The 27,503-nt window shown below is 33.9% G+C and overlaps 1 protein-coding gene and 1 long non-coding RNA gene across 8 annotated transcripts; both read right to left on the bottom strand.

Moving 5' to 3' along the window:
* Window positions 1-12,007: 12,007 nt before the first annotated feature.
* LOC110874726 lies at window positions 12,008-15,662 on the bottom strand. Of its 7 annotated transcripts, none has more exons than XR_004867359.1 (10): window positions 15,099-15,662; window positions 14,940-15,025; window positions 13,893-13,980; window positions 13,734-13,800; window positions 13,573-13,640; window positions 13,443-13,491; window positions 13,265-13,349; window positions 12,952-13,188; window positions 12,733-12,858; window positions 12,008-12,618 (listed from the first exon to the last, which is right to left on the bottom strand). It is a non-coding gene; the product is annotated as an uncharacterized LOC110874726 (long non-coding RNA). The 7 variants fall into 7 exon arrangements; XR_004867353.1 differs by having other exon boundaries at window positions 13,734-13,804; window positions 15,099-15,661; XR_004867354.1 differs by having other exon boundaries at window positions 13,734-13,804; window positions 13,893-13,990; window positions 15,099-15,661.
* A 9,595-nt stretch (window positions 15,663-25,257) lies between these two features.
* LOC110876446 (extensin-like) lies at window positions 25,258-25,986 on the bottom strand. The gene has a single exon (XM_022124621.1). The coding sequence runs from the start codon at window positions 25,984-25,986 to the stop codon at window positions 25,258-25,260; it is 729 nt and encodes a 242-aa protein (XP_021980313.1).
* Between the last annotated feature and the right edge of the window lie 1,517 nt (window positions 25,987-27,503).

The raw sequence follows: 27,503 nt of genomic DNA on the forward strand, positions 1-27,503 counted from the left end.
TCGACCGACTAAGGAGCGGCTAACGACTTTTGCAACCTTGATAGAATATATAAGATAATGACATTTGAGGCTAGAACTTGAAATGAATACATGAACTACATAACAATGAGTAAAAAGTTGTCTTTATTTGACTACCGACAGTAAGATATTAGTCATGCAAGGGGTAGAGGTGTGAGTGCATAATTTTCCATCAAGAGGTAGATATGAACACCAAACACAACAAATATGATGTAAAATAATGGGTCATTTTTTTTTTTTTGTAAAACCCTTCCTCCTGGCACTTCTCTTTCTTACACTCATTCTTTTCTTTTTTAATGGCTAACACACAGACATAATGTGTCAAGTAAAAATGATTAGAGTCGATAACACGTATAGTTATTATGATAATGTTAAATTACTATCTTCGTCATAAGCTTTAGAAATAACATTTTTACTTTCCACTATTTATCCAGACATAACGCTTTTGGGCCCTAGCACTAGTTTGTGTTAGAATTTCTTTTAATTTTCTACACTAAAAAAATAAAACACCCTTAAATTAACATCAACAAAAAGATCAAATAATCAACATTAATCATTCAATTGGAATTAAAATATTCAAACTGTTAATAGTATTTCATTTGGTCTTTGTGGATGTAACTTTTCGTCTTTGGTTAGATCGTTCAAGTGTTGAAGCTTAACCCAAACTCTGAAATCCAAAATCCTATCTGGAGATCAAACGTAAAAATGAATTCATGCAACAAAACCACTTTGATCAATTTCCCCTGTGTGTGACGATTTATTGGGTTTTATGTTCACAAACTTTGAACGCGCTTGATACGTAATGACTCACATGTCTAAGTACTCTACACAATCACTAGCAAATAAATTGCAAGTAGATTCTGCTATGTGAAATTGGAAGAAGATTATAAGTGATAAGTGATGGCGGTTGATAAATTTGTTTGCAATTAATATTCTAAAACTCTTTGTCTGAAGTACACGTTTAATTAAAAAAAATATAAGCGTATAATTGTTAACTAAAATTTTGTCACACATTCTCGGGTTGCCACAGGAATGCGCTTGGACCACCCTCTTCCCTCTTATCCGTTCAAGGACGTTCGTCCGCAAAAATACCTCTCCCTCTATCTGTACACATCAGCCATCTAATCTATGTAGGCATGGGCAACTTCAAAATGGCCCATTCACAAGGCTCTAAATAAAAAACTTATAGTTTAATAATGGCCGGTGACGATGTTGGTTGCTCGCTTCAATGGCGGACCCATAAATTATTTGTTGGGGGTGCGGATAAGATGTTCAACCACATTTTCAAGGGGTGCAGTCGGGTTTTTTGTCTAAAATATACACTAATTTTTTTTTTCAAGAGGTATGGCCGCCCACCCTGATTAAAGGCCAGGTCCCCCATGGCTCACTTGCGTGTTCCCCTTTATGTATAAGCATAGTGGATGGTGATTGGTGATCTGAACTTGTGAAGCCTCCTTAGACTAATTTACAAAATTAACAAATTAAAAATATAACGTGTAATTCATTTTTTTAATATCAGAAAGGTGTTTTTATTTAGAACACAAGATTGTGGCGTTTTTATAAACTATAAAAAGGAAAAGACCATTTAACCTAATTGTTAGGCTACACGATGTGGGAGTTTCATTCACCAAAAGGATACATATATTGCTATGAATGTTATTATGTAAATCCTTAACAAGGGATCCCCATATACACACTTCATGACAACTTTATAACTACAGCTCAAGTGTAGACGGGACGGGATGGAGAAGTGTTGCGGGGAAGGTGATGCGGGAAGAAATATGATCAATAACGGGATGTATATCTCGATTTAGTAAGGAAGCAAAGAAGAAAATGAACGATGCGGGATGCCAAAAATAATTGATTATGTTAAATGAACAAGTTTTTTACATATAAAATTTAATTTATCAATAAGTGAGATTGGCGGTGACACGAAAACTCCAAACGACATACGCAACAGGACACAACTTTACTTGCTCCTACTTCCATTTGCATAATTTATAGTATAGTCCTTGTACTTATATGTGTATACTCCTTCCCCATGTGTTTTATAATTTGAAAAAAAAAAAAATTACACAAACTATAAAAAGGAAAACTAATTTAACATGGAAACCTGTAATAAAAACACATAGGGTTCGGTTTCAAAACATAACGAAAAAGTGGGTTATGAAATCCATGGATATTTTTTTCCTTTTTAGGAAACGGTTAAAAGTTGTTTTTCATTTCATGCAAGCACGCTTGTACTGCGTGCTTTAAAAGCTGTACACAAACATCCTTTTGTCCCTGCAGCCCAGGTAAAGTTGTGTAATGCGATTTTTGTTTTGTTTCTCGGTTCGTTTTCTAGTGTTGGAAACCATGTGAAACCATTCACGTTCAACGCGTTCCAGCTGTCGCACGTGACTTTTATATCACATGCTACATGGCTTTATAAACTAGGAAGCTAAAATGTTTAGACTCGATTATAGACAACGTGAGTTGTGTTTTACTCGACCTCATTGGTTTAACAGAGTATTGATGGGGTGTTGTAAGTTTAACGATAAATGATTCTTACTGTTGTGAAAGAAAGTGATTTATATCGATTTGGTTTTCGAGCTATTACTTCTATTTTTCGCTTTTGGTATCGTTCCAACCGATTTTCACAAGTTTAGATAAGATATTATGAGATATCTTAGAAATATATTTGTTGGTTAACCGACGCAAAATTTTAGAGCATCTCCAACGCATTCCTTTTTAAATGCCCATAATACGTGCTACGTCAGTTGCCATATTAAATCGAAAGGATTGGTTTTACTCACATATGTACATTCTTGCACCTCCATAATAATATTAGTTCCATTATTTTTATGCCATATTAAATCAAAAGGTTTGGTTTTACTCAAATATGTGTATTCTGCACCTCCGTAATTACATTAGTTCTATTATTTTTACAAAGTTTAACAATAGAAAGTATATTAAAAAGCCTTATTTAGTTAACATCTTGCTTACATGACACTTCATGTAGATGTCCTTGTTATTGGGCCAGAAATGCATTGAACCGGCGACCCGACGGTGGGACCGGTTTTTTGAAGGGTTGGACCGGTTTTTTATATATTTTTTCATATTTAACCCTATTAATCTTAATAATATTTACGACACCTTCTGGTTCTTACGTCCGGTCTGACCGGTCGGACCATTGAATCGGTAAGAAGACTGATTCAACGTCCGGTCCGGTTCTGAAAACATTGGTGACATCTCTACCTATATTACATCTCAGGTAATGTCCACATCGTTTTTTAGATATTTTTTATGTAAATCTTTTATTATTATTTTATTTTTAAACATCCTTTTATAAAAATCATTTTCTTTATAAAACTATTTACGTGTTATAGATAATTTTTTCTTCTTTAAAATGATCAAACTTAAATAAAGTTCCTTTTGTAAAAAGTTTACATATTTTGTGTTGATGTGCATAGTCTATGATCTTTACGAGTACTTTATCTTAACTTTCTTAACGTTCATCAAGTCCTTTAATTACCATCACAATCATCAACAACCACTAAAGGGCCTTATAAATCAACATCAACAAAAATAGACGTTCATCATCAACCAAAAGAGACCACCATCACCATGACACCATAAATATATTTAATCGAACATAAACATATATACACCAAGAAATACATTCCAATAAAAACATTAAAAAGGAACCTTATAATTTCACTTGGGCGAAGCGATAAACGTGTTTAAATCTTCGCAAGAATTAAGACGTTATTTTGTGAAAAATAGATCAACACCTGGATCACATGATCACGTTTATTATAAACCTATCTGTTATGTAATGGCAAATCTCTATTTTTCTTATATATTTGTAGATATAATAATACATATATACTGGAGAGTTCAAATGAGAAAATTTTTTTTATAAGAATAAAAAAAAAGAAGAAATTTCAACCAATAAGAATGTTTTATTAAGTATTCAATGTTACTATAAAAGTACATTGGTAAATCTACACAGATCATTAATTTGTAGTCTTTCTTATTAATAGCTAACTACATTAAATTTTTTGTAAGTTATATTTAAAATATATATTTTTCAAAAAAAATAAAATAACTTAAAGTGTAGGATAAATTACGATGTGTGTAGGATAAATTTCAACGTGTAGGATAAATTTCGAAATATGTAGGATAACTTTTGATATGTGCAGGCAAAAAAAGTTAGTGTTGAGGATAATAGTCTTTATAACTAATTAATTAATCAAAGATGATAATAAATAAGATAAGTAGAAAAACTATTTAATATTTTACAAAATTACTCTTTATTGTTAATTTATTTTTAATTAAATTTTCTTCTTAAATGAACCTTCCCTTATATAGATAATAGAAAATGAAAAAGAGAAAATAATAATAACTAGGATTGCGACCCGCCGCAATGCGGCGATGATTCTTTAGTTATAACTAAGTCAATCTAGGACCCGCACGTTATGTTAAACCTGTCAAACGGGGAAAAAATAGACGATGTAAAAACGTTCACCCACACACGCACGTTGCGTCGTGTTAACTCGCAAAATCTAGAACGAAATATAAAAACGTTAAACTAAAGACGCACGTTGCGATGTGTTAAGTCACAAAATTTAGAACCAAGCATAAAGCGAAAAATTTGCGAAAAATGAAAAGTATAAAGGACCAAAGTTGAAAGTAAAAAAAAGTTATGAGAATAGGTTGCAAAAGATAAAAAATTTTGGGTCAAAAGTAAAAAAAAAAAACAAATAGTTTTGAGTTAAAAGTAATTTATGAAATACTTTTGGGTGAAAAGTAAAAAAAAACATTTTTTTTGGAAAACCCACAAAGCCAACGTTACGACAACCATATGCATAACCATTTTTTCTTTGAAAACCCCCCAAAGCACACCCGCGTTGCGGCGGGGCGTAAAAAAGTGTCAAATAGTACTAATGTCACACAACCGTCATCGACCACCAATACCGACTCGACCTAGGATATGCGTGTTGCGACGAACTTGTCAAACATGAAAAAATAGAGGTAAAAACGTTGAACCACACATACACGTTGCGTCGTATTAACTCGAAAAATTTAGAACTATACGTAAAACGAAAATTTGCGAAAGATGAAAAGTATAAGTGACAAAAGTTGTGAAGTTAAATTGCAAATAATGAAAACTTTTGAGTTAAAGTTAAAAAAACAAATTATGTAGGGTTAAAATTGTAAAAGGTAAAAACCTTAGGGTTAAAAATAAAGAATAAACTTTTTTTTTAAAGACACCCAAAGCACAATGCACAATGTGCAAGTGGTGATGCACAAAATTATTGTAAAGTTATATATGGAATAATTTGTAGTATACGTGGAATCGAACAATATAAGAAGGAAAATAATTGAACGAGACACGTGTTTGATACATTCATATCACGATACAAATGGCGTAAGAAAGTACTACCGGAAATGAGCAACTTGCTTAGGATTTTTTTTGTTTTGTATTTTTGTGGAGCTTAACAAGAATTTGTCGGTGTGCAATAAAATGGATTGTGCAAGGGAGTTTGCTCTATTTCTTTTTTTTTTCATTTGTCTTTGGAATAATGGAAGTAGAGTATAAAATAGAGTCTAGCATCTCCTTCCTCTTTCGAATAATGGAAATAATATGATCATAAGTTCATGTATGTTGCATACTTATTTACATAAGTTGTGTGAATTATTTATATAGCTACATTGCGTAATTAGTTATATATGTTGCATGATTTGTGTGTAAGTGTAACTATTTAACCTTGTGCCTAATTATGTCGCGGACAAACTTAGGCTATAGGGTGTGGTTAGAGCCCCATGGAGCTTTATCAAGTCCACGTAGGATCCACGTCAACAATGGAGCCCCTCTTTAATTTGTAGGGTGTGGATGGAGCCCCTTATTAAACAAAATTTAAAAAAAATTGATTGGTTTAAAACTAGTGGGCCCCACCTGAATATGTGCATATGGGCGCTACCACTAGTTACCATGATGCCCCATAGAGCCCCCACATGGAGGGTGTGGTGATGGATGATGACGTGGCGGGGATGAAGCCCCCACACCTCATAACCTTACCCCTCACCCAAGGTCCAATGACATTGTCTTGTCTCTTTGATTTCGTACTATTTGTAGGTTAAGATTCATTCATATGTTAACCCATCTCTATATATTATAAAAAATAAAAATCAACTAACTTTCCAACATGTACAGTCAAAATTATGTTTTCGTTTGTTACCCTAACCTCTTATTTTAACATATCCCAAATACCTAATCAGTAATCAACAAGTTTTTAAAACTAATAGTTTTTTTTAACGAAAATTTTGATAATTAACTGACCACTGACCACTGAAGTATATCGTGTCACCGGCGTATGTTACCTTTTGTTGGAATCGAATTTGTTAATCGTTAAAAAAGCATAAAAGTTGTAAGCGACCAATGCAAAATGTGACTCTTCATATTTGTCTCAATCTGAAACAAAAACAAAAATAAACGTGTCAAGTCGACTTTTTGGTAGACTTATTGATAGAACTATTTATGAAAGTATCAAGTTATCTTGAGTTTTTTCTCAAACTAGTGTAGGTGGAAAACTTATTTACCAAAATGGATGATTTGAAAAATATTTACCTAAATAGGTATTTTTAAAAACTTTATTTTTCTCTCTTAATCTTATTGAATAAAAACTAATTTAATTGTAGAAATTATTCTTTTCAAAAACATAAGAAAAGAGTTTTACAATAAATAACAAAAATATATATTTTTTTGTTGGATCGTGATAGTTTGGAAAAAAAATTAACGCGTCTTTAATTCTGTTATTAATATTTTGTTCTAACTCTTTTAAAATAGAGAAATCTTATATTTTCATATACACTTTTTTTATGTTGTAACCTGAATTAAAAATATCAAAAACAGTGTCTCAATGGGGCTTAGAAAATTTAGAAACTATATTGTTGAATTATGATATTGTATAAAAGGTTTTTTTTATGAGCTTTATTTAACATTTCATAAAATATAAACATTATTGTCTTTCATAAATATTTTTGTAATCTTTTTACGTATGTATTTATAAATATGTTTCCTTTTAATTTCTCAAAAAAGGTATTTATATCTTTTTTTTTAATGATTTTACATATCTTTACCTGTGGGTTGTATTGTTCATTGGATTTTACGTGGGATGAGTATTTTATAACATTAGACTTACTATTAAATTTTCTAAGCCCCATGGACGTACGTTATATTGTTAATTCAGGTTACCACATAAAAAAGTGTAGATGAAAATATAAGATTTCTCTTTTTAAATAAAATTAATTTTTAAAAGAAACTAGTTAAAAGTGCCATTATTTTCTCAAATTCAGTACACATACTTATATTTTTTTATCACATTATATATAGTTAAATCTCAAAAAAGGTATTTTATTACCACATGTAGAGTTACTGGGTTGAAAAAAAAAACTTTATAAATAAGTATTTCCAAACTATCACAATCCAACAAAAAAAAATATTTTTGTTATTTATTGTAAAACCCTTTTCTTATGTTTTTGAAAAGAATAATTTCTACAATCAAATTAGTTTTTATTCAATAAGATTAAGAGTGAGAAAAATGAAATTTTTAAAAAACACCTATTTTGGTAAATATTTTTCAAATAACCTATTTTGGTAAATAAGTTTTCCACCTACATTAGTTTGGAAAAAAGCTCAAGTTATCTTATCTTAATCAAGGGCGGACCCAAGCTTTGGCTTGGGTGGGTAGGCGCCCCCCTTGAAAAAGAAAAATAGTGTATTTTTTAGATAAAAAATCCGACCGCATCCCTTGAAAATTTGGTTGAACCCTTCGTTCACACCCCTAGAAAATAATTCATGGGTCCGCCACTTATCTTAATATGAAACTTTTATACAACAATCACCAAGCTTAACTTTTATGACGTTTAATTTGATTAGCATGAAACTTTCATGCTCTGAAATTAAAATGCTCTATCATAAATATTTAATATTTTTATAAGGATAATGGCATATTTATTTGTTTAAATAAATAAATCTTAGAAAACCATCGAGAATAGAGTCGAGGTCAAAAGCTGATATGTTTGACCCTTTTTAATGTTCTTCCACCCACTTTAGTCCCGCAAATTTCGGCCTTTCCCGCGCTATTTCCTTTTTTTTCTTTTCTGAATTTCTGTTTTTATGTTTGATTTAACAATAACTAAAAGAAGTTAAGATGCCAATAACAAATTTAATATACTCAAGGGATTATAATAAATATTTAACACCAGGTTTAAAATCATGGGCGGAGCTTTATTGGGGTCGGAGGGCTCCCCGGCCTCGCCAACATTTCGCTCACAGTGTTAATTTTACCGAAAACTTTTGGAATTTATTTTTAGCGTAAAATATTGGATTTTAAGAGTCGGCCCCCACTGATTTGGAATCTAAGAGTTCGACCCCAGCGAGTTTTTATTCAACCTCCGTCACTGTTTAAAATCGTTTTAACTTTCAAACTACTTAATATATAGTACTTTAAAAAAAAAAAAAAAAAGCTTAAACAATTGTTAACATAATTGAAAAAAAAATAAACTTAAAATTACATTAGGATGTTATATAAAACCGTGGTTTATTTTAACTAAACCAACATACTTTGATTATAACTCATCATTTTGGTTCCAGCATTCTCATCATCAATACCTCCTCTCCTTTGTAACGAAAAACTAACTCCATGGGATCACCAATAGCACAATCATTTTGTCTTTGTCTTTTTAACAATCAATTTAATTTCAACAAGTTTGAGACACAATAATGAAGAGAGTAAAGTTTTTCTTTGGGCTTATTATCATAAGTAGAGGTATTCAATGTGTCTTGCTTGGTTTTTTTAACCAGCAAAGGTCCGGACACTCAGGATCACCCTTCTACCCGATCCAGCGTCCCAGGAGTACACTCACAACTAGGAAAACCTACTGGCTATACCCGGAACAAAATTTGTCACAAATAAGACTCCAACCCATGACCTCCCATGCGAAAAGTCATGTAGCTACCACATAACCAGAAGGCCCAGGCTCGATGGTATGTATCTTGCTAGTTGCTTTGTAAAAAGTTGTTAAAAATATTATTTTTTTAAGTTTAATCTCGGACACATAGATCTGAAAAGCGAATTAATTAAAAAAAAAAAATCTGCTGTGCCCCCAAATAAAAAGTTTTATCTTAACACCAGGGGCGATGCTTTGAAGGGGCCGGGAGGGGCGCCCGACCCCCCGAACTTTTCGGCCAGTAGTGTTATATATGTAGTTTTCGTATACAAATTTTTGGGTATATTCGTTTTCGACCCCCGGTTCTATAAAATTTTTTGGGTATATACGTTTTCGACCCCCCCCCCCCCCCCCCTTAAAAAATTTCAAGCTTCGCCACTGCTTAACACGCGTATACATACATCGATATATAATCGAAGATGTTGTATTTCTAAATATAATTATTGGCCCACTTTAACACCTAAAGTTTGGTTTATGTTTAACACATGACACATGGGAGTACAGCAATGAGCAAGGGCCGAACAAATGATTTCGACTTGATATTATATGACTGCATGTGCGACAGCAATATAGTTAACTATGATTTTTATAATCTAATTCTGACGTGATACTATACAAAATGATGAAACATATGATGAAACGAAGAACGTTAGCCTCGTTACAAGGATTAATCTTTATAATCTAGTTCTGACGTGATACTATACAAAATACTATTTTTTTAGAGAGGTATAGTTTAATGTTAGATGCGAGTGAAATGAGTAAATTTATTCATTTCACCTGATAGAAAATATTTATAGAGAGATTCGTGCACCTTTCACCTTTCAATGTGATTACCATAGCAAGAAAAAGTGCCTCGATAAATTCCCTAATGTTCGCACGATTGTTCCATACATAATATGAGGTTGTGGTACATTGTATCGTATGAACAATTGTGTCGGTCTTTGCATGTCAAAACGTATTTAATGCCTACCATGATTATATACTAACTTATGTCTGCACCATTTTTGGTCCGGACGATGGTTAGTGCTTACACGAAGGTATCACAAAATTAGTTAGCATAACAAACAAAACATTTCTTTCCAAAGCCAACGATCTAAGAGTTGATTATCTAAAGCTGACAGTCTAAAAGATAGTCATGCAGGAGCTAACGGTCTAAGAGCTCCAAACAGCATTATGTTTCCTTGCTCTCTATATCTCATGATTAAGTTCGGTTTCTAAATTGGTTTTGATGAAAGGTATGGACATACACAAGTTTTGATGACAATGACCTCATGAAAACCTTTACTCACCTAGGTGTTATGTCCCTGTCTAAGTCACTTAAAAGTAAAAATTAACCCATAACTTAATATATAAGGCTAGCTTAAATGTGATTTGTCCATTCCTTTATAATAATACAAGTTAATATACCATACATTAGTAAATTTCTATTTAATTTCATACCTCTTGACAATTTCCCTCTTTATAATTACTTCATCAGTTTCCCTCGCAGGTGGCTTGTCGGTTTCCTCGTCAACATTTTTTTTGAACGACAAATTTGGATCACTGACGGACCACTGGAGTATCATCGTGCCACCAGCAGAACCACCCGATCATATCCATCTCCACCAGGCGATAATGCATATACACCAATTCAGGAGGAAACCCAATAAATCTGGGAAAGCCCCCTTTGTGGGAATCGAACTCATGACCTAATGGTCATAAGCCTTATCCCACCCCCAAGATACCACTAGGCTATAATGCCATGGGTGGTTTCCTCGTCAACATAACCGATTGCCTCTCACCCCCCCCCCCCCCCACTCTCTCTCTCTCTTACTCTCTCTCTCTCTTCTATCTTGCACACAGATCACCCCCTCCCGCACTGGCATCATTCTCAGACAATGCCCCTTCCATAGTCCAAAGAGCCTATTTATCTCGGTATACGTGTGTTTTACAAGCGTTTCATTAGGGATAAGACATATAAATTTTGTCAATTACGACATTATACTGTAGACTAACATAGAGCTTTTTATTAATCGTGACGTTATGATCTTAGAGTACGCTTTTTTAATGTAGTCGGAGACGACATATTGGCATATGGCGTATTGCATCTTCAATCACGATCTAAATAACAAGAAGAGTAAACTGCCATTTTGGTCCCTGTGGTTTGGTCACTTTTGTCATTTTAGTCCAAAACTCAAACTTATTGCATCTGGGTCCCTGTGGTTTCAGTTTTATTGCTATTTTGGTCAAAAAATGAAATCAGGTCATATTTGTCTTATAAAATGCTACGATTTTGTCATTTTCTGCAGGGGCAAAATGATCATTTCTTTTTTATAAATAAATATCATATTTTATAAGACAAATATGACCTGATTTGACCATGAGAAAAATGACAAAATTGAAGGATTTTATAAGACAAATATGATCTGATTTTATTTTTGGACCAAAATGGCAATAAAACTTAAACCACAGGGACCCAGATGCAAAAAGTTTGAGTTTTGAACTAAAGTGACAAAAGTAACCAAACCACAAGGACCAAAATGGCAGTTTACTCTAACAAGAAAAAAGAAAGATTAGAGGTGTCACGTGACAATAGCACGTGATAGGTTGAAGAGTAGTTGACGTTGTGGTTGGACGTGGGTCCTACACAACACAAATAAAGCATGGTGTCACATGGGTTTAATAATTGCGGCCAAGAACCCACGACTTGACGGAACAGCACCGGAAAACGTTAACCTAGCTAGATTCCCGTTACCGGAACGTCAGTGTCGGTGGGTCAAAAGCCGTTATTATATTTTTATAACCGTTAATTTTAACGGTGCAAATATTCCCTCCTAGGTATGAATATGTGGCGCGATTTCCGTACCCTCTCTCAATCACAAACTCCAATCAGGGAATGCAATTGAAACCAAGATATATACTTATATGGTTCCACTAAACTATTTTATTACCATATATTAATTAAACTAGCCTAATCCCGTGAATTTCGCGGGTAGACTAACACACAAATATATAACTTAAAATTGTTGAAATAATCATTTGAAAGAAATAAAAGTTCAAGTAAGAAATGCATCCCTCTACCCGTAAGAAATGCATCCCTCTACCCGTTGACTTTTCTGTTCATCCCGTTTTCCGTACTACTCGACGAAAGAGGCAACCGAGAGTCTTTCTTCGACTCGGTTTTCGCATACTTTATCGCACAATTGCATTTTTGGCATATCAGTTGGGATTTCACTGGAACGGGTGCGTTTGAAGCGGTAGCAGGCTAGCAGCGAAAGTCAATTCTAGCTTTGACTTTTTCTTCACGACGGTCTTCGTCCGAATCACCGTCTTGACCCCACGAGGTGACGTTCTTATCGACTTTCCTTCGTAACGTGATCTCGGTGTTGACTTACTCCGCGTAACATTATTCTTGTCACGATTACTTACTGAGTTGACTTCAGAGTTGACCGAATCCAATGAATCTTCGGGTCGAATTGGTGAACAAATTGACTTCGAAATAATCTTCTTCTCTTGCACTGGTTCGTTCGAACATTGGCTATCGGACTCGGGTGCACGCAACATCTCCTTCAAAAGGTTTCAGTTACATTTTTTAACACCCCCTTTCTCTAATTAAAATCCCATCTTCAAAAAAAAAAAAAAAACACACCTGGTAATTCTGGAAACACAGTATATAGCTAAAACAAATTAAGAAATTAAGCTAACAATTTTATGAGATTGATAAAATAATAACATTACCTAGATTATTATCCTTCGGAAGCCATTTTGTTACGTCTCCACCAAAAGGGAGCCCTACACCACGCTTGATTGGTCCTCTAACGGGATTAGGTTGAGGACCACTCCATAGTATCTCACACATCAACACTAAAAAAAATATAAAAAATTATGTACCCTCTAAAACTCGTATTAGCAGCTTGTTATCCAACATAAGTACAAATATTTATTAGCAAAATATACCTTCCTCTGGGGGCTCGCAAAACCAATCAATGGCTCTGATGTCAGAGAGCTTTACGCCATCAATACTAAAAGTGACATTTTAGAGAAGGATAATAAATAGTTTAAAAAAACACAAACAAATGTGTCTAGTTAACCTGGATCGGATTGAACAGCGATTGGCGGCAACATAGTCGGGAATGGTAGGAAAGCTAGGTTTTGAAACGACACTCATGAAACCGATAATTATAATATATCTCCCTAAATAAAATCAAAGAAAATGTCTGGTGGTGAGAGTCAAGCACGAAAATTATTTAAAATCGAGAAATAATGTTACCATTGAATTGGACCACTACTTGAAGAAGATTGCTTCCGTATTTAAGCATGTCTGTGACAGGCGTCAGCATCTGTGGTGCAGGATCCTGATGAAGAAATTAAGGAGCCAGAAACATGTTAGTGTTCACCCGTCACCAAGACCACATCATAGTACAAGTTACGGAGCAGTCTGTGCAAACCTTGTAAGTACAAGTCCTTCTATCGACTCCTTCCCCATTCAATAAAAAACTATCGAATCAAGAGAAATGAATAACAGATTAGCCAATTTACACACATATGTATATTCATAAGTGAAAAGAACGTGCATACTTGACTTGCTGAGGACTTATGAGGTATGATGATGTATCTACAGTATTCGTTTGAGCAACAAATAAATACTGCACGAAAATTAAATACCCACAGTTTGATTAAAACAGATTTATCGGTCATCATACATGATAAAAGCTAACACTTCTATAAGAAATGCTTACTATTTTGTCATCGGGGAAGTTCTTGAACTCTTTGATATATACAGATCCGTCACATATGAATCATAACCTGGCTAATAATATACACCGCACAACAATTCAATCACAGATTTACATGATACCTTTCTTTAAAATAATTTTAAAAAAAATGAACAATAATACCTTGGTCTCAAAAAGAGAAAATATTTCACCCATTTTCATTCCTGGATAGAACCTGAACGTAAACTTCTTCCAATGTAAATTCATGATTCTGAATAAAACTTCATATAATCATGTTAAGAAAAACTATAACCATTTACAGTAAGTGCACGACTTTCATGTATTTTTATTCTTTTTAAATACTTCAACCAGAAATATTTATCAAGCACAAATTTATACTCTCACAATCATATCAGTTGCATGATATTTAAAAACAAACTAACAGAGAGCCTTTAACATTTTACTTCTTAACTGATCATGATGATTTATAATAGTTAGTACATAAGTATGCAACTATAAAGTATGTAATCACTTTGTCAGTTATCTATATGCCTCATTAAAATGCATATAAACTTCACATTTTGTGGCAAAGATGATCTTGCTTACATCTTCAACCCCGCATACTTGATAAATTCCCGTTTTTAACACAAAATTGTGAATTATTGTTTGTTTCTTCCATAGTTGTCGATAGCGGCTATAGCGCGCTACATAGCATATAGGTCATATGCCGCTATATATTATATAGCGAATTAGCGATAAAAAGTGACATTTTTATTTATTTTTTATTCTTTTTTTTTGTCATCTCCACTAATCAAAACCACCTTTTACATGACTTGTTTGAGTAACGGCTGGCATTTTAAATAATCATTTCAGAGATGAATCTGCACTCGCTTAAAAAATAACCACCAGTTCTCATTTGTAGAACATACCATAATCTTAAAAAGCAAGAAGTATAGCAGATTTAAAGATGGTCGTACAATGATCTTGGTTTGCAAAAGCAGTAGCATCTTCCTGCCCCCTTTTACATGACTGATATGAATCTTTTCCTTACCCGAATACCATTTACACCCGACTCGTCTAAACTAAATAATGAATAACCTAAACCCATTTCTTCTATATTACGATTGATTACGATTATTAACAAATTTGAAATTTCCTCACATAAACATATAAAACTATAATTTGAAATTTGTTAATTGCATCGTATCCGCGTATCGATAAATGTCATACCTGAAGCAATCATTGAGAGTCAGTGAGAATAACTTTCGGTCAACATCCCAATTCATCAACAAAGTGTTCAGCCCTTGATAAAAACCCTAATTTCAGAAGGTGTGCAAACTTGTTCAACACAATATCAATTACAAATCAGAAAACAAAAGTAAAACTTACCTGTTTTGAATAAACAAATTTGCTACATCAACAAAAGCCCAATCTGAACCACAGGAACTGTTATTGTTCATAAACGATTGAGAAACAAAGAGATGTCGCCAATCTTCAACAAAGAATCATGTATCAGTCTGGGCCGCCACCGATAACAACGTCGCTGTTTTTATCAGATCCAGACACGAATCCTTAGGAAAGTGTACATGAAAGAGACTGGTTATTTTTCTTCTAGCCATATTCGCCATTGATGAAAAGAGTTTTGGAATCGAATTTTTGAGGCCATTGATGTATCCGATAACCAGAAGGGTCCTTTTATCGGCGATAAGGAGTTTTTTTGACGCCATAGATGCAGTATAGAGAATTAGGGTTTGTGAAAAAGAAGCTAAGGGCGTGATTTGAAAATTATGGAAAGTCCAGAATTTGTATCAATCTTTGATTAATTGATGTTCAGCAAAAAGAGCGGATGAAGGGGTGGGGAAAGAAGATTGTAGGAGAAGGAACAGAAACATCTACGCGTGTTTTGATTTAGGGTTTTAGTTTGAGCAGGATTTTGTAAAGTTAGAAGCTGTAGAGAGGACAGGTGGCAATTAGTGGATTAAAATTATGCCAAGTGGCACCAAAATGTATTGTTTTAATATACATAATAGATAATAGATATTTATACTTTTGTTAGTAAACTTGATATTAATTCATGACAAAATATATTAATTTTCAAGTAACATTATTTGTTACCCTAGTGAATGTTTTATAATTCGTATAAGTTCTGAATTGTCTTCGAATCATATTGATGTCTCTCATATATTGAAATATTTCGATGATCTCTTGAACATTCATTCAGATAATTCAAATAGATTCACAAAAACGAATATCTAAATTTTGTTGTGAAAAGTGAAGACCTCGTATATCATAATTTAACCAAAGCTTTCCTTTATATAGACAGTGAACCATCACAACTATCAACAATACTTGAGTAATCATTAATGACCAGTTACCAATGATGATAAGTTATTACTAATTGGACCTCACCTAAGGCGGTGGCCCCAAACCACCACAAAGGTGGTGTCGCCTTGAGCCCTCGAGTTTGTTGGATCCGTAAATTTACAATAGTGTTGAACAAGTGCACACTCCATACTACAAAAGTGTATTAATGTATAGTGTTAGTTTCTCTGCTTTTAAGTAAACTCTAATTAGTCAACTTGCTTGATGTCACTAAAATCACAATGATATTTTTAAAAATATAATATTAATTATATGATAATTGTTAAGTAACATTATATCTTGTAATAATTTTTATAGAATAGTGTTTTATAATTTATAATATAATAAAAAAATTATTATAATATACATGTAAATTTAAGTTTTCATTATATGTTTTCTTATACACATCCCTGTAATAATAAATACAAATATGAGCACATTTGGTGTCCATCAACCTCTTCCTTTTATTCTAGTCTATTTAAGTGTCTCTAATACGTTAACACGTATCATTCTTATGTTCATCCTTGGTATTTGACTTTTTTTATTATGAGAAGAAGAATAGAAGATCATGTAAGGTCTATAATAAATAAAAATATGAGCACATTTGGTGTCCTTGACCTCTTCCTTTTATTGTAGTCTATTTAAGTGTCTCTAATGCGTTGACACGTATCATTCTTATGTTCATCCTTTGTATTTGACTTTTTATTATGAGATGAATAGATGATTATGTAAGGTATATATTATAGGTTTATGCTTTGTATAGAGAGAGGCTAGTGAAATGGGTTAACGAGGTAACGTTTTGTGTTGTTTTAACTAGATTGGGGCGGCCTAAGGCCATGTGAGGTCGGTTCGCAGGAGCCCATAGAGGGGTGGCATGTGCTTACTTATTTAAGGGGATTTCCTCCTCCATCTTTAGGTTAGCGGTTTTGTTTAGTCTTCCTTGTATGAGACGATTATGAAAGTAATACATCTAATCATATGCAAGTTTTTCATTGAGTCCTTCGGATTATTATTCTAGTCAACAATTTGATTCCGCTAGACTATTGATATCACTTGATATATGTGTTTTCGGGACTTACAAATTAGATAACACCACCCAAATCTCTTCTCTGCGATTAAACCATAAAGTGCTTCTATTCGATTGAACCCCTAAATCTCTTCTATTTGATTCAACCCTAAATATCATGAGTCAACCCAATTTGATGGGCGCTTTGTTTCTTCTAACCTTGGATCTGTTTCATAATGTATGCTTCATGAAAAAAACTAAAGGAAGATACATGGGCATCGTTGCCCAATTCTTTGAATATTAAGGTAATATTGTTCAACCCATGCTTTAGATCAGAAGCTTTAGATTGAAATTGAGTTTCGTTGTTAACATGTGTGTGATTCAGTTTGTGTTCATGTGCGTAAGGAGGAATTTGTAAGAAATCTTTTGAAATATTGATTCCTTAATAACATGAACGTGTTTTACTTTTTGTTGATTTGCATAAGGATAATTTAAAACCAGTTAAATGGAATATTGATTCATTAATAATCTCGCAAATATTGTAGGCAACTGACTTATGATGTTTGTCAAATTTGTTTCATAATGTATGCTTCATGAATTTGTACTTTTTGTTTTTGTTTTTTATTTGATTTCATGTATTTTAAACACATGTACAACTTCTCATAATGCTTTCAATGGAATTCTAACACGTCTTCCCAAGCCTGGAGGTCAAGGGTTTGGGAAGTTAAATAGTTTGTCTACTCTGAATGATCCAAGAATCGGTAATTGTCTTCTCATGCAATTTCATATTCATCAATTCATAGATACATAATGCATTCCAGGAGTGTTTTAGTTTATCCATTTAACCGTAGGTTTTTAGGATATGTTTTTATGAGTACTTTAAGCGTTGATACATAAAAGTCGATATGTGTAAGTATCTGTAGTTTGCAATATATGCTTATGACCATTCCTCTTTCTACTAATATTTTAATATCTGACAAATTTCATTCATTTGGGATAAAACACTAATCAATTCGACTCGTTCATATGTAAATAGTTTGAAATTGCAATATCTAACATGCACAAAGAGGTTGTTAAAATGACTCAAAACTTGATCACAATAGAGGAATCTTAGTGGCTCCTCTTAAGACCCTTTCTTTATGCCTTTTTCCAATATGATTTATTTTGTTTCAATATTTGTAACCGCATTCTTGTATCTTGCAGGTGAGTAACATGTCAGTTACTAGTCACACGAGTACAAAAAATACATATATGCCGATGATCTTGTAATGTTGGTGCTATCTTAAACCTGAATTTGGTACTCCTCATTTGTTCTCTTTATATTCCATTATAAAAAAACACATTTATATGATTTTATTATTCCCAATGGTAGTAGACAAGTAATTGTTAAAGCTTCTCTAAGCTCCTCTTACCTCTAGAGTAAATGCAAACTGCTTAAACTAAGAAAGAACATGAGGTTAACCGTAAGAAGCCAAGCATCTAATTAAACGCTTAAGATATTAGGGTAAAAATCTTTGTATTATTCATGAAACAAAGGACCCATTATATAGGGATGTACAAGCCAATAATAAGGAAACAGTATATCTCCTAAAACAAATACAATCATACAAAATACACAATATATCTCGCTAATAGTCCCCCACAGTTCGAGCGGTATTAGAAAGGACGCTCAAACTGGATCTGAAGCTTTGAAAAAGTTGTCGAGGAAGTCCTTTGGTAAAAATATCGGAATATTGACTGGAGGCCGGTACATGAAGAACTCGAACATGACCAATTTGAACCTTTTCATGCACAAAGTGAATATCCATCTCAACATGCTTTGTGCGTTGATGTTGCACTGGGTTCTCAGACAAGTAGACGGCCGAAACATTGTCACAGTAGACTATAGTAGCAGTACGCAAAGGAACATATAATTCGAGAAGCAGATTACATAACCAACTTGCTTCAGCAACTGCGTTAGCAACGCCGTGATATTCGGCTTCAGCACTGGATTATTCAGGGTAAAAATCTGTGTATTATTCATGAAACAAAGGACCCATTATATAGGGATGTACAAGCCAATAATAAGGAAACAATATATCTCCTAAAACAAATACAATCATACAAAATACACAATATATCTCGCTAATACTAATATGAAACAAACAAAAAAAATGTAAAATGGCTTTTAAATCTGAGTAATTCGGTGGGGGAAACGTTGCTGATACAAACGATAGTGATGCATGTATAAAGATACTAGATGATCTTCTAATCAAAGACTCATCTAATCATATCAAAAGTTTAATTGACTTTGTATATCCTTTAGTTCTTTAGGATGATAAAAATCATGACTATTTTTCATAAAAGAGCAACACTTGTAGCTAAAAATGAAGTTGTTTAAAATGTTAATGATCGTTTGCTTTCGGTGTTTCCTGGCAAAGAAAGAGAATACCTAAGTTCAGATAGTATTTCACGGAGGAAACATATTAATGATCCATTACAAGAAAGTTAATACTCTCCTGATGTTCTCAACGATCTTAAAATATTCGGATTACCAAATCATAGGTTAGTTTTGAAGGTCGGTATTCCAGTAATGCTATCAAGAAATATTGATCAAAGAAGCAGTTTAGGTAATGGGACGAGATTACATATACTATTACTTTAGAAGTGACCAGATTATAGAAGCTAAAATCATATTAGGAGGTAATATTGAAACTCAGACTCTAATTCCAAGAATAATTTTGATACCTTCATATAAAAGGATTCCTTTCAATTTCTAAAGAAGGCAATTTTCATTATCAATATGTTTTGCCATGACTATTAATAAAAGCCATGGACAATTATTATCTAGAGTTTGTTTGTTTCTAAAAGATCCATTTTCACGCATGGACAATTGTATGTGGTGTTGTCTAGAGTTAAAAGCAGAGACAAAGTTAAATAACTAATATTAGATAAAAATAGTAGTATGACGAACAAAAAACAAATGTTGTATACGAAGAAGTATTTAGAGAGTTAACTACTATTACATTTTTACTTTTGTAAGTATCAATTCTAATTGCAATTTTTTATTTTGTTAACCAATGTTCCATGCTGTTTTATTCAATACATCTATTTACATAACATATTACTTCGTAACTAACCTAGTTTGCAAATAAATAAAAAAAATTCCATCAAATCATATAGTTATGTAGGGGTTAAGCATGAACATGGTTTAATCACACTCAAATGCAGATGAACCTATTTTGAGGTTTCAAACGAAATTTTATTTACATTTTTTCCATATAAATATATTATAAACTTTAATGTTAGTTTTTATTCATACAACTTGTTTAGTAAAACTCTAACAATTAATTTTTTAGCACCAAGCAATAATGATGAATAAGAATAGATATAAATTTTATTTGAAACAAACTTACTCATGTGAGAAAATAAAATTTAAAAGATAATCTCTAACTCAAGCTTAAAAATAATACTTTTTCCGTCTGTCGAATATAGGTGTAAGCGAGTCTAGCTGAATCCAAATTCTTTAATTTACAAGAGTTCGAATTCCACTCATTTCAAGCTTTATTTCTAGCTCGAGTTTTGTTCGTTTAGTGTTTATTAATTAGTTTATATGCATTGATAGTTATTTTGTGTGTGTATATATACTTTATTTGTTATAGATTTTATTTATATTTCATAATATATAATGCAACCCTTATGAATAATGCATGCTGGGACATTGCTTATTCTTCAAGCCTTATCCCCCTTATGATTCTCTTTTGCATGCAGAATGCTTTGAACCATTCTTTTGCATGCTTTCCCTTTATTGGCTTTTATATTCATGGAAGATAAATATATAATGCAAAATATGCTCCAATTAATCAGATAATGTTATGGAAATTAAGTACACTGATGATTATGATGTCTTTAAATTAGAGTAGGTGTTTTCCGGACGTGGGTGTTTATCATTTTGTTTCCTTTTAAATTGAGTTGATTTTGTTTTATTATATGATGTAGGCTTGTATTAGTAATAAAATAAAATGACTTTAGAGAAAACACTGTGAGTATTGAGTTGATAATTACGTACACCGACAATATTAAATGGAATAATACCTCCAAATATATAAATAACGGTAGGTGAGATGTGTCTGCCTTCAGTACTTTGTATAGGAATGGGATCATATAATTCCCTTATTAAAATATACACTGTGAAATAAGAAAATTTATCTTTGGAAAATATTAGTCGTGTACGTTTCTTGTCAAATATATCAAATAACAAATAACAAATATGATATTATATACGTGTATTTATATTAAAAAAAGTCTTTTTTAATTTTTTACAATTTTTAGGGACTATAAATATATTTTATCTAAAGGGTATAATTTTTTTAAATCTAACAACTTATTATAATGTCCACCCATTTTAAAGACAATGGATGTGACAATTTATAAACTCACAATAATCTTTATAAGATAATTAATTATTTATAAAGTTCGTACTCATGTATAAACTATAAACCAGATAAGTGAAACCATAGTATACCATGTACCATGGTAACATTTTAATCAATCTTTATATGTAGATGGCGATTCATTACGATTTTAGGGTATCAATTGGGCTTGTAAAGTTCAAAAGTGAAATTGGGCTTATGAAACCTTACTAATTTTTTTAAAACTAATACCCTTAGTTGCGTTCGTTTCATGGAATGGAATGGAATGGAATTGGGAAGCTTTTCTTTGTAAAATTGATGAACGCTACCTTATATGTGGGCCTGTGACCTAGATAGGTGATGTAGACTAGTAAGTGATAAAGATTGAGAAAAGGAGAGAGTGGTGTGTATGGGTGTGTACGAAGACAAAGATAAAAAAAATCGTTTAATACTAAAACTAATCGAATACACCCACCACATTTGGTGAAAATCATTTGTTGATCAACCTATGTGTCATTCTATTAGTCATCTTATATAGCGTTCCCAATACAATTGTGAGCGTCAAGGATCATAAAGTTGGTTGATACATGCAACAAGTACTTTGGCAGTCTAGAAGCTTTAAATGATTATCTTGTATTTCTTTTAGCAACCGAGGGGTGTGCATGAAATCAAAACAATCAATCCATAACTGAAATAACTAAACTAGTCGAACCACTCATTTTCTAAAACATTGATAAGACATACACTTCATCAACAAGTATTAACATACACCTTCAACTGTTTTAATTTTATTATCGGCCACCAACCTACTCCAATGTACTAAATCATCTATCAATTATCATTCAGGTTACATTCTTCGTCATCTCTCTATCCAATTTCATCAACTTCATGCAAACTACAGTCGCCCCCTTTCAAAAAACAAACACAATGACAACGCCAAGAATGATGTTTATAAACATGTTAGAAATAGATAGGAATACCCGAAGCCCGACGGATATGAGATTAGTTTTAAAAAAATTTGCGAGTATGGGACGGGTATGAGATTAGGTGATACCCGACCTGATTACTCGAAACCACATACCCATTTACCCGAACTATATACCCGATCATATACTCGAATTATATATATTTATATATATATAGAGAGAGAGAGTTAGGTTAACGTACAAGAGCCCTTATCCTACATTACGTACGCGATTATCTCAGCCATGGTTGTAAAAGTCCCGCCTAGGCTCCGAGTACTCCCCGAGTACTCGCTACAAGGTAGGCTGCCGAGGCACGAGTACTGGTCTCCCAGGCCAATTACTCCCCGAGTAATCTCCGCCTAAGCCGAGTACTTCCCGAGTACTCCCGAATCCGACTAGGGAGCGCCTAGCGACTTTTGCAACCATGATCTCAGCCGTCAGATCTTCATCCCACATTGAAATCGCATGTTGGTTTTCTGTAACAATTTCGCATGTTGGTTTTTTAACATGCGATTTCATCAAAATTACCACATGCGAAATTGTTACAAAAAACCAACATGCGATTTCATCAAAATTATCACATGCGAAATTGTTACAGAAAACCAACATGTGATTTCATCAAATTTATCACATGTGATTTCATCCATGCTATTTTATAACATGCGATTTCACATCGCATACGTAGCGTACGTTAAGCCATTTTGTACAATACACTTTTTCTATGTGTGTGTGTGTGTGTGTGTGTATATATATATATATATATATATATATGGGAATGTTCATTGGGGAACACTAAAAAAGTGGGGAACAGTGGGGAACCGACTCAAACGAACTCCGATTGGACTCATTCCAGCGGCGTTGGAACCGGCTCGCCGAACCCTAACTAAGATCTCTTAACCCTAAACCCTAAATCCTAACTCCTAAACTCTAAACCCTAAAGCTAAAAAATAAGGCTAAAACCTAAGCTAAACCGTAAAATCTAAACTATAAACCCTAAAAGCTAAACCCTAAAGCTAAACCCTAAACCCTAAAACTAAACCCTAAACCCTAAAGCTAAACCCTAAGACAAAACCCTAAAACCAAACCCTAAAAGCCAAACCCTAATATATTTAGGGTTTAGGGGTTATGATTTAGGGCTTAGGGTTAAGAGATCCTAGTTAGGGTTCGACGAGCCGGTTCCAACGCCGCTGGAATGAGTCCAATCGGAGTTCGTTTGAGTCGGTTCTCCACTGTTCCCCACTTTTTTAGTGTTCCCCAATGAACTTCACACTATATATATATATATATATATATATATATATATATATATATATATATATATATATATATATATATATATTCCCTTAACCCTATCAATTAGTGATTTATTTTAGTAGGTTCATTATTTGAAAAAAAAAATTGGAATATGTATTTGGGGTAGGGATAGTGTAAAAAGGGCCTAAAGTGTGAGAAGTGTAAAAAGTGTTTTAAACCATTAGATCTTTGATCTAATGGTTAAGATCAGTAGGGACCAAATTGTAAAATGTGTTTTAGTTATTTGGACTGGTTTGAAAATTGTAGGGGTAATAGTGTCTTTTTATATGTTTAAAATAATGTAACTTCTCCTAAATTCCAGCGATCCATTTTTAAACTTATCCTAAAAATCCGGAAACATGTAACTGCTACCAGAAATATATAACACTATATAAATAACACCATATAACACTATCTAACACTATATAACACTATATAACTGTCACACCCCGATATTTCCACATATTACCGGTGGGCCTGGTGGGGAGTATCGTGACGTAGTTGATATCATTATAGTCAATATACACAATATAATAGCACGGCGGAAGGATTGGTAGATAAATACTATTACAGACCACAATGTCCGAGTGTCCAAATAAAAGAATATACAGACTGGTTGTAATAGAGATCCACAGGCGGATCATAAAAACAAAATACAAGAAAACTAAAATAACAGACTTCAGGCATCTAAGGATTTGCAAGATCCTCTTATTTGACACTAAGTAGCTCCAGCCTAATTTCGAGAGGTACCTGTCACTTAGGCATTGGAAAATACGTCAGTTTTCACTGATAAATTCAATTAACCGACTCATTTGAAAAGAGTTTGTGAAAATTGATTTAAAAATCTCAAAAGAAATTCCATTATAATACTAAACGATTACAAGAGATGCCCTAAACGGGTCTTGGAAATAACAAATTGTCCACGCAGGGACTACTGAAAAGACACAAGTCCACGCAGGGACTAAATACAGAAATAAAATGTCCACACAGGGACTTAATTGAAATTACAATACAAAATAAAATAAAATAAAATAAACTTCTACTTCTTCTTTGCCTTTATGTAGTTCGCGAGACCTTTAAGAAATTTGTTGTGCTTTTTATCGCGTTCCTCCGCTTTTTGTTCAACCTGATCCAACCTCTGTAGGATTTGTTGCGTATGCAGTTGTGGAGGTGGAGGTTGTTGTTGATAAGGAGGGTATTGATACCCTTGCACGGGACACCCAGTTGGGTATGCTGGAGGAAATGGTGAGGGATAAAGTGCATTAAATTGAGCTGCCTCAAGATATGGATCTTGGGCAGGGGCTTGATATTCATAACCCGTAGGAGCCTGATAATCAAACCGGGTTATACCCAGACGAACCTGGGTAAGTAGGTATTGGGTTTTCCTAACCCATAGGCGGTGGCGGTGGTGCAAAAGTAGCTGGCGGGGGATCATTTTCCGGCACCGCGTGAGAAGGTCCACCCATTTGTGGATCTTCGGGAATTGGAGGGTAAGTACTTGAAGCTTGTGGGGAACTGAATCTCGATCCCCCTCACACGGACATCCGTGCATTCCGCCTCCGCCTTGGTGGCTCAGGAGGTGGTTGTGGTGGTTGTTGAGGTGGTTCCTCAACGGGTAATGGCGGTGGAGTAACCGTCTGAAGATACGGTTCCTCCAATGGAGGTTGTGGAGGAGAGTTGTGAAAAGAAGGGGTAAATTCCCAAATGTATGTGTTCCACCTTTCGGCCCATGAGTCGGGGCCTTGATATGGCGATCCTGCATAGGAAGAACCGCTGGAGATACTGATGGGATGTGTTGGCGTCCCAGTTGGTGGCATCTCTGGATCTGGATCATCGTCCATCTCCATATCTTGCGAGAAGTGGTCCTCGGGTCCTAGAGAGTTATAACCCGGTGGTTCATTAATATAATCATTTGGGTTAAATTGGCCCGGGGAATAAGAATGGCGAGAATCAGAATGGTGAAAAGAATGAGAGTGTAGAGAGTGGTATGAATGATGTGAGTGGTGAGAATGTTGAGAATGGTGTGAATGTTGGGGCTCGTCTTGTATAGGCGGCCCAAAAGAAGGGTGATATGAGGGTGATATACTTAGCGAGACGGATCGCCTCACGGGTTGTAAAGATTGCCTCCAATCATCATTTGAATCAGAGGTACTAAAGGATGCGGACGGAGTGCATCTATGGGATGGCCCAGCTTGACTTGAAGGTCCTCCTCGCATAGGACCCTTTCCACGGCCTCCACAGCCTCTAAGTCTTGGCGGCATATTGATTAGTAAACCTGTCAAAACAAGTAAAATAAAACATAAACGACAAAAGGAAAATTAAGAATCATCCAAGGTCATTTGCCTAGACTCGGAAGTCTAAAGAATGTGCTTATTGTGTCATTGAGATTAAACACAAAAGGCTAGTGTTTAATTCACTCAATGTTGGTTTTGATACCAACCTGTCACAGCCCGATATTTCCACATATTACCGGTGGGCTCGATGGGGAGTATCGTGACGTAGTTGATATCATCATAGTCAATATACACAATATAATAGCACAGCGGAAGGCTTGGTAGATAAATAATATTACAAACTATAATGTCCGAGTGTCCAAATAAAAGAATATACAGACTTGTTGTAATAGAGATCCACAGGCGGATCATAAAAACAAAATACAAGAAAACTGAAATAACAGACTTCAGGCATCTAAGGATTTCAAGATCCTCTTATTTGACACCAAGTAGCTCCAGCCTAATTTCGAGAGGTACCTGTCACTTAGTCTTTGGAAAATATGTCAGTTTTCACTGTTAAATACAATTAACCGACTCATTTGAAAAGAGTTTGTGAAAACTGATTTAGACACACAAGGCACAAACCATTTATAACTTGGGACAATCTTGAATAAAATCTTGTATACAGTTTTACATGTTGTCATACATATGGGGTCGGTTTGGAAGCCAGTCGTGATTAACCAACTTACCACTATAAAACCCACAAAGGATTTATCCCCAACATGTGGCTTATTTAGCATTTGCATCTGTCAGGTGTATGCCTAGACCCTGTGCATAGGTCGTGACCATTTTCAAATGAAATGAGCTGAGGAAATCCAGGACACGGTCGTATTAACCCCCAATGTTTATGTTATCAAACAAAGCATATTAAAACGGGTTATGCAAATTTATTAATCATAATCCGATTAAAGGATTTCATACTCGACCAAGCGGTATTATTATAATACCGTATCCCAAGCCCGTATAAGGGAAAATAAGTTAAAAGTATTTACCTGAGCTAGATGTGAAAAGATGTTACTCAGCCGTATGTTTCCTACAGCCTTATGTAAATACCTTCTACCGAAGCTATTCAATCTGTATAGAAGGTTTATTAACCTATTAGGATACTAACGGGTCTTTATTTAAGTCAAAGACTTAGACCGGTTAGTTTGAAAGATACTTTACGGTTCGAAATGCTAGATTAAGCGGAGACCGGAATGAAATGTGATTTAGACCCGACAAGTTTGGATACTTGTATAATATGGGTAAACTAAACACATTCTGGATTTTGAAGATTTAATGATAAGGTTAAACCCATTTCGGCTAATTTATGTAAACTAGTTACATAAATCGAACCGAACGCATAAATGCATAACGTGTAACCAAATGAACTGTATACAAGTCTTATATGTTATTATGCTTAAGATATGTTAATACATCACTAGGATGTTAACATATATGCCCAAAAGTATTTAAAACCAATTTAAGTCCTGTAAGGGCATTTCGATCATTTTAATATTTATAAA

Source organism: Helianthus annuus, chromosome 9 (assembly GCF_002127325.2).
Source record: "Helianthus annuus cultivar XRQ/B chromosome 9, HanXRQr2.0-SUNRISE, whole genome shotgun sequence".
NCBI classification, from domain to species: Eukaryota; Viridiplantae; Streptophyta; class Magnoliopsida; order Asterales; family Asteraceae; genus Helianthus; species Helianthus annuus.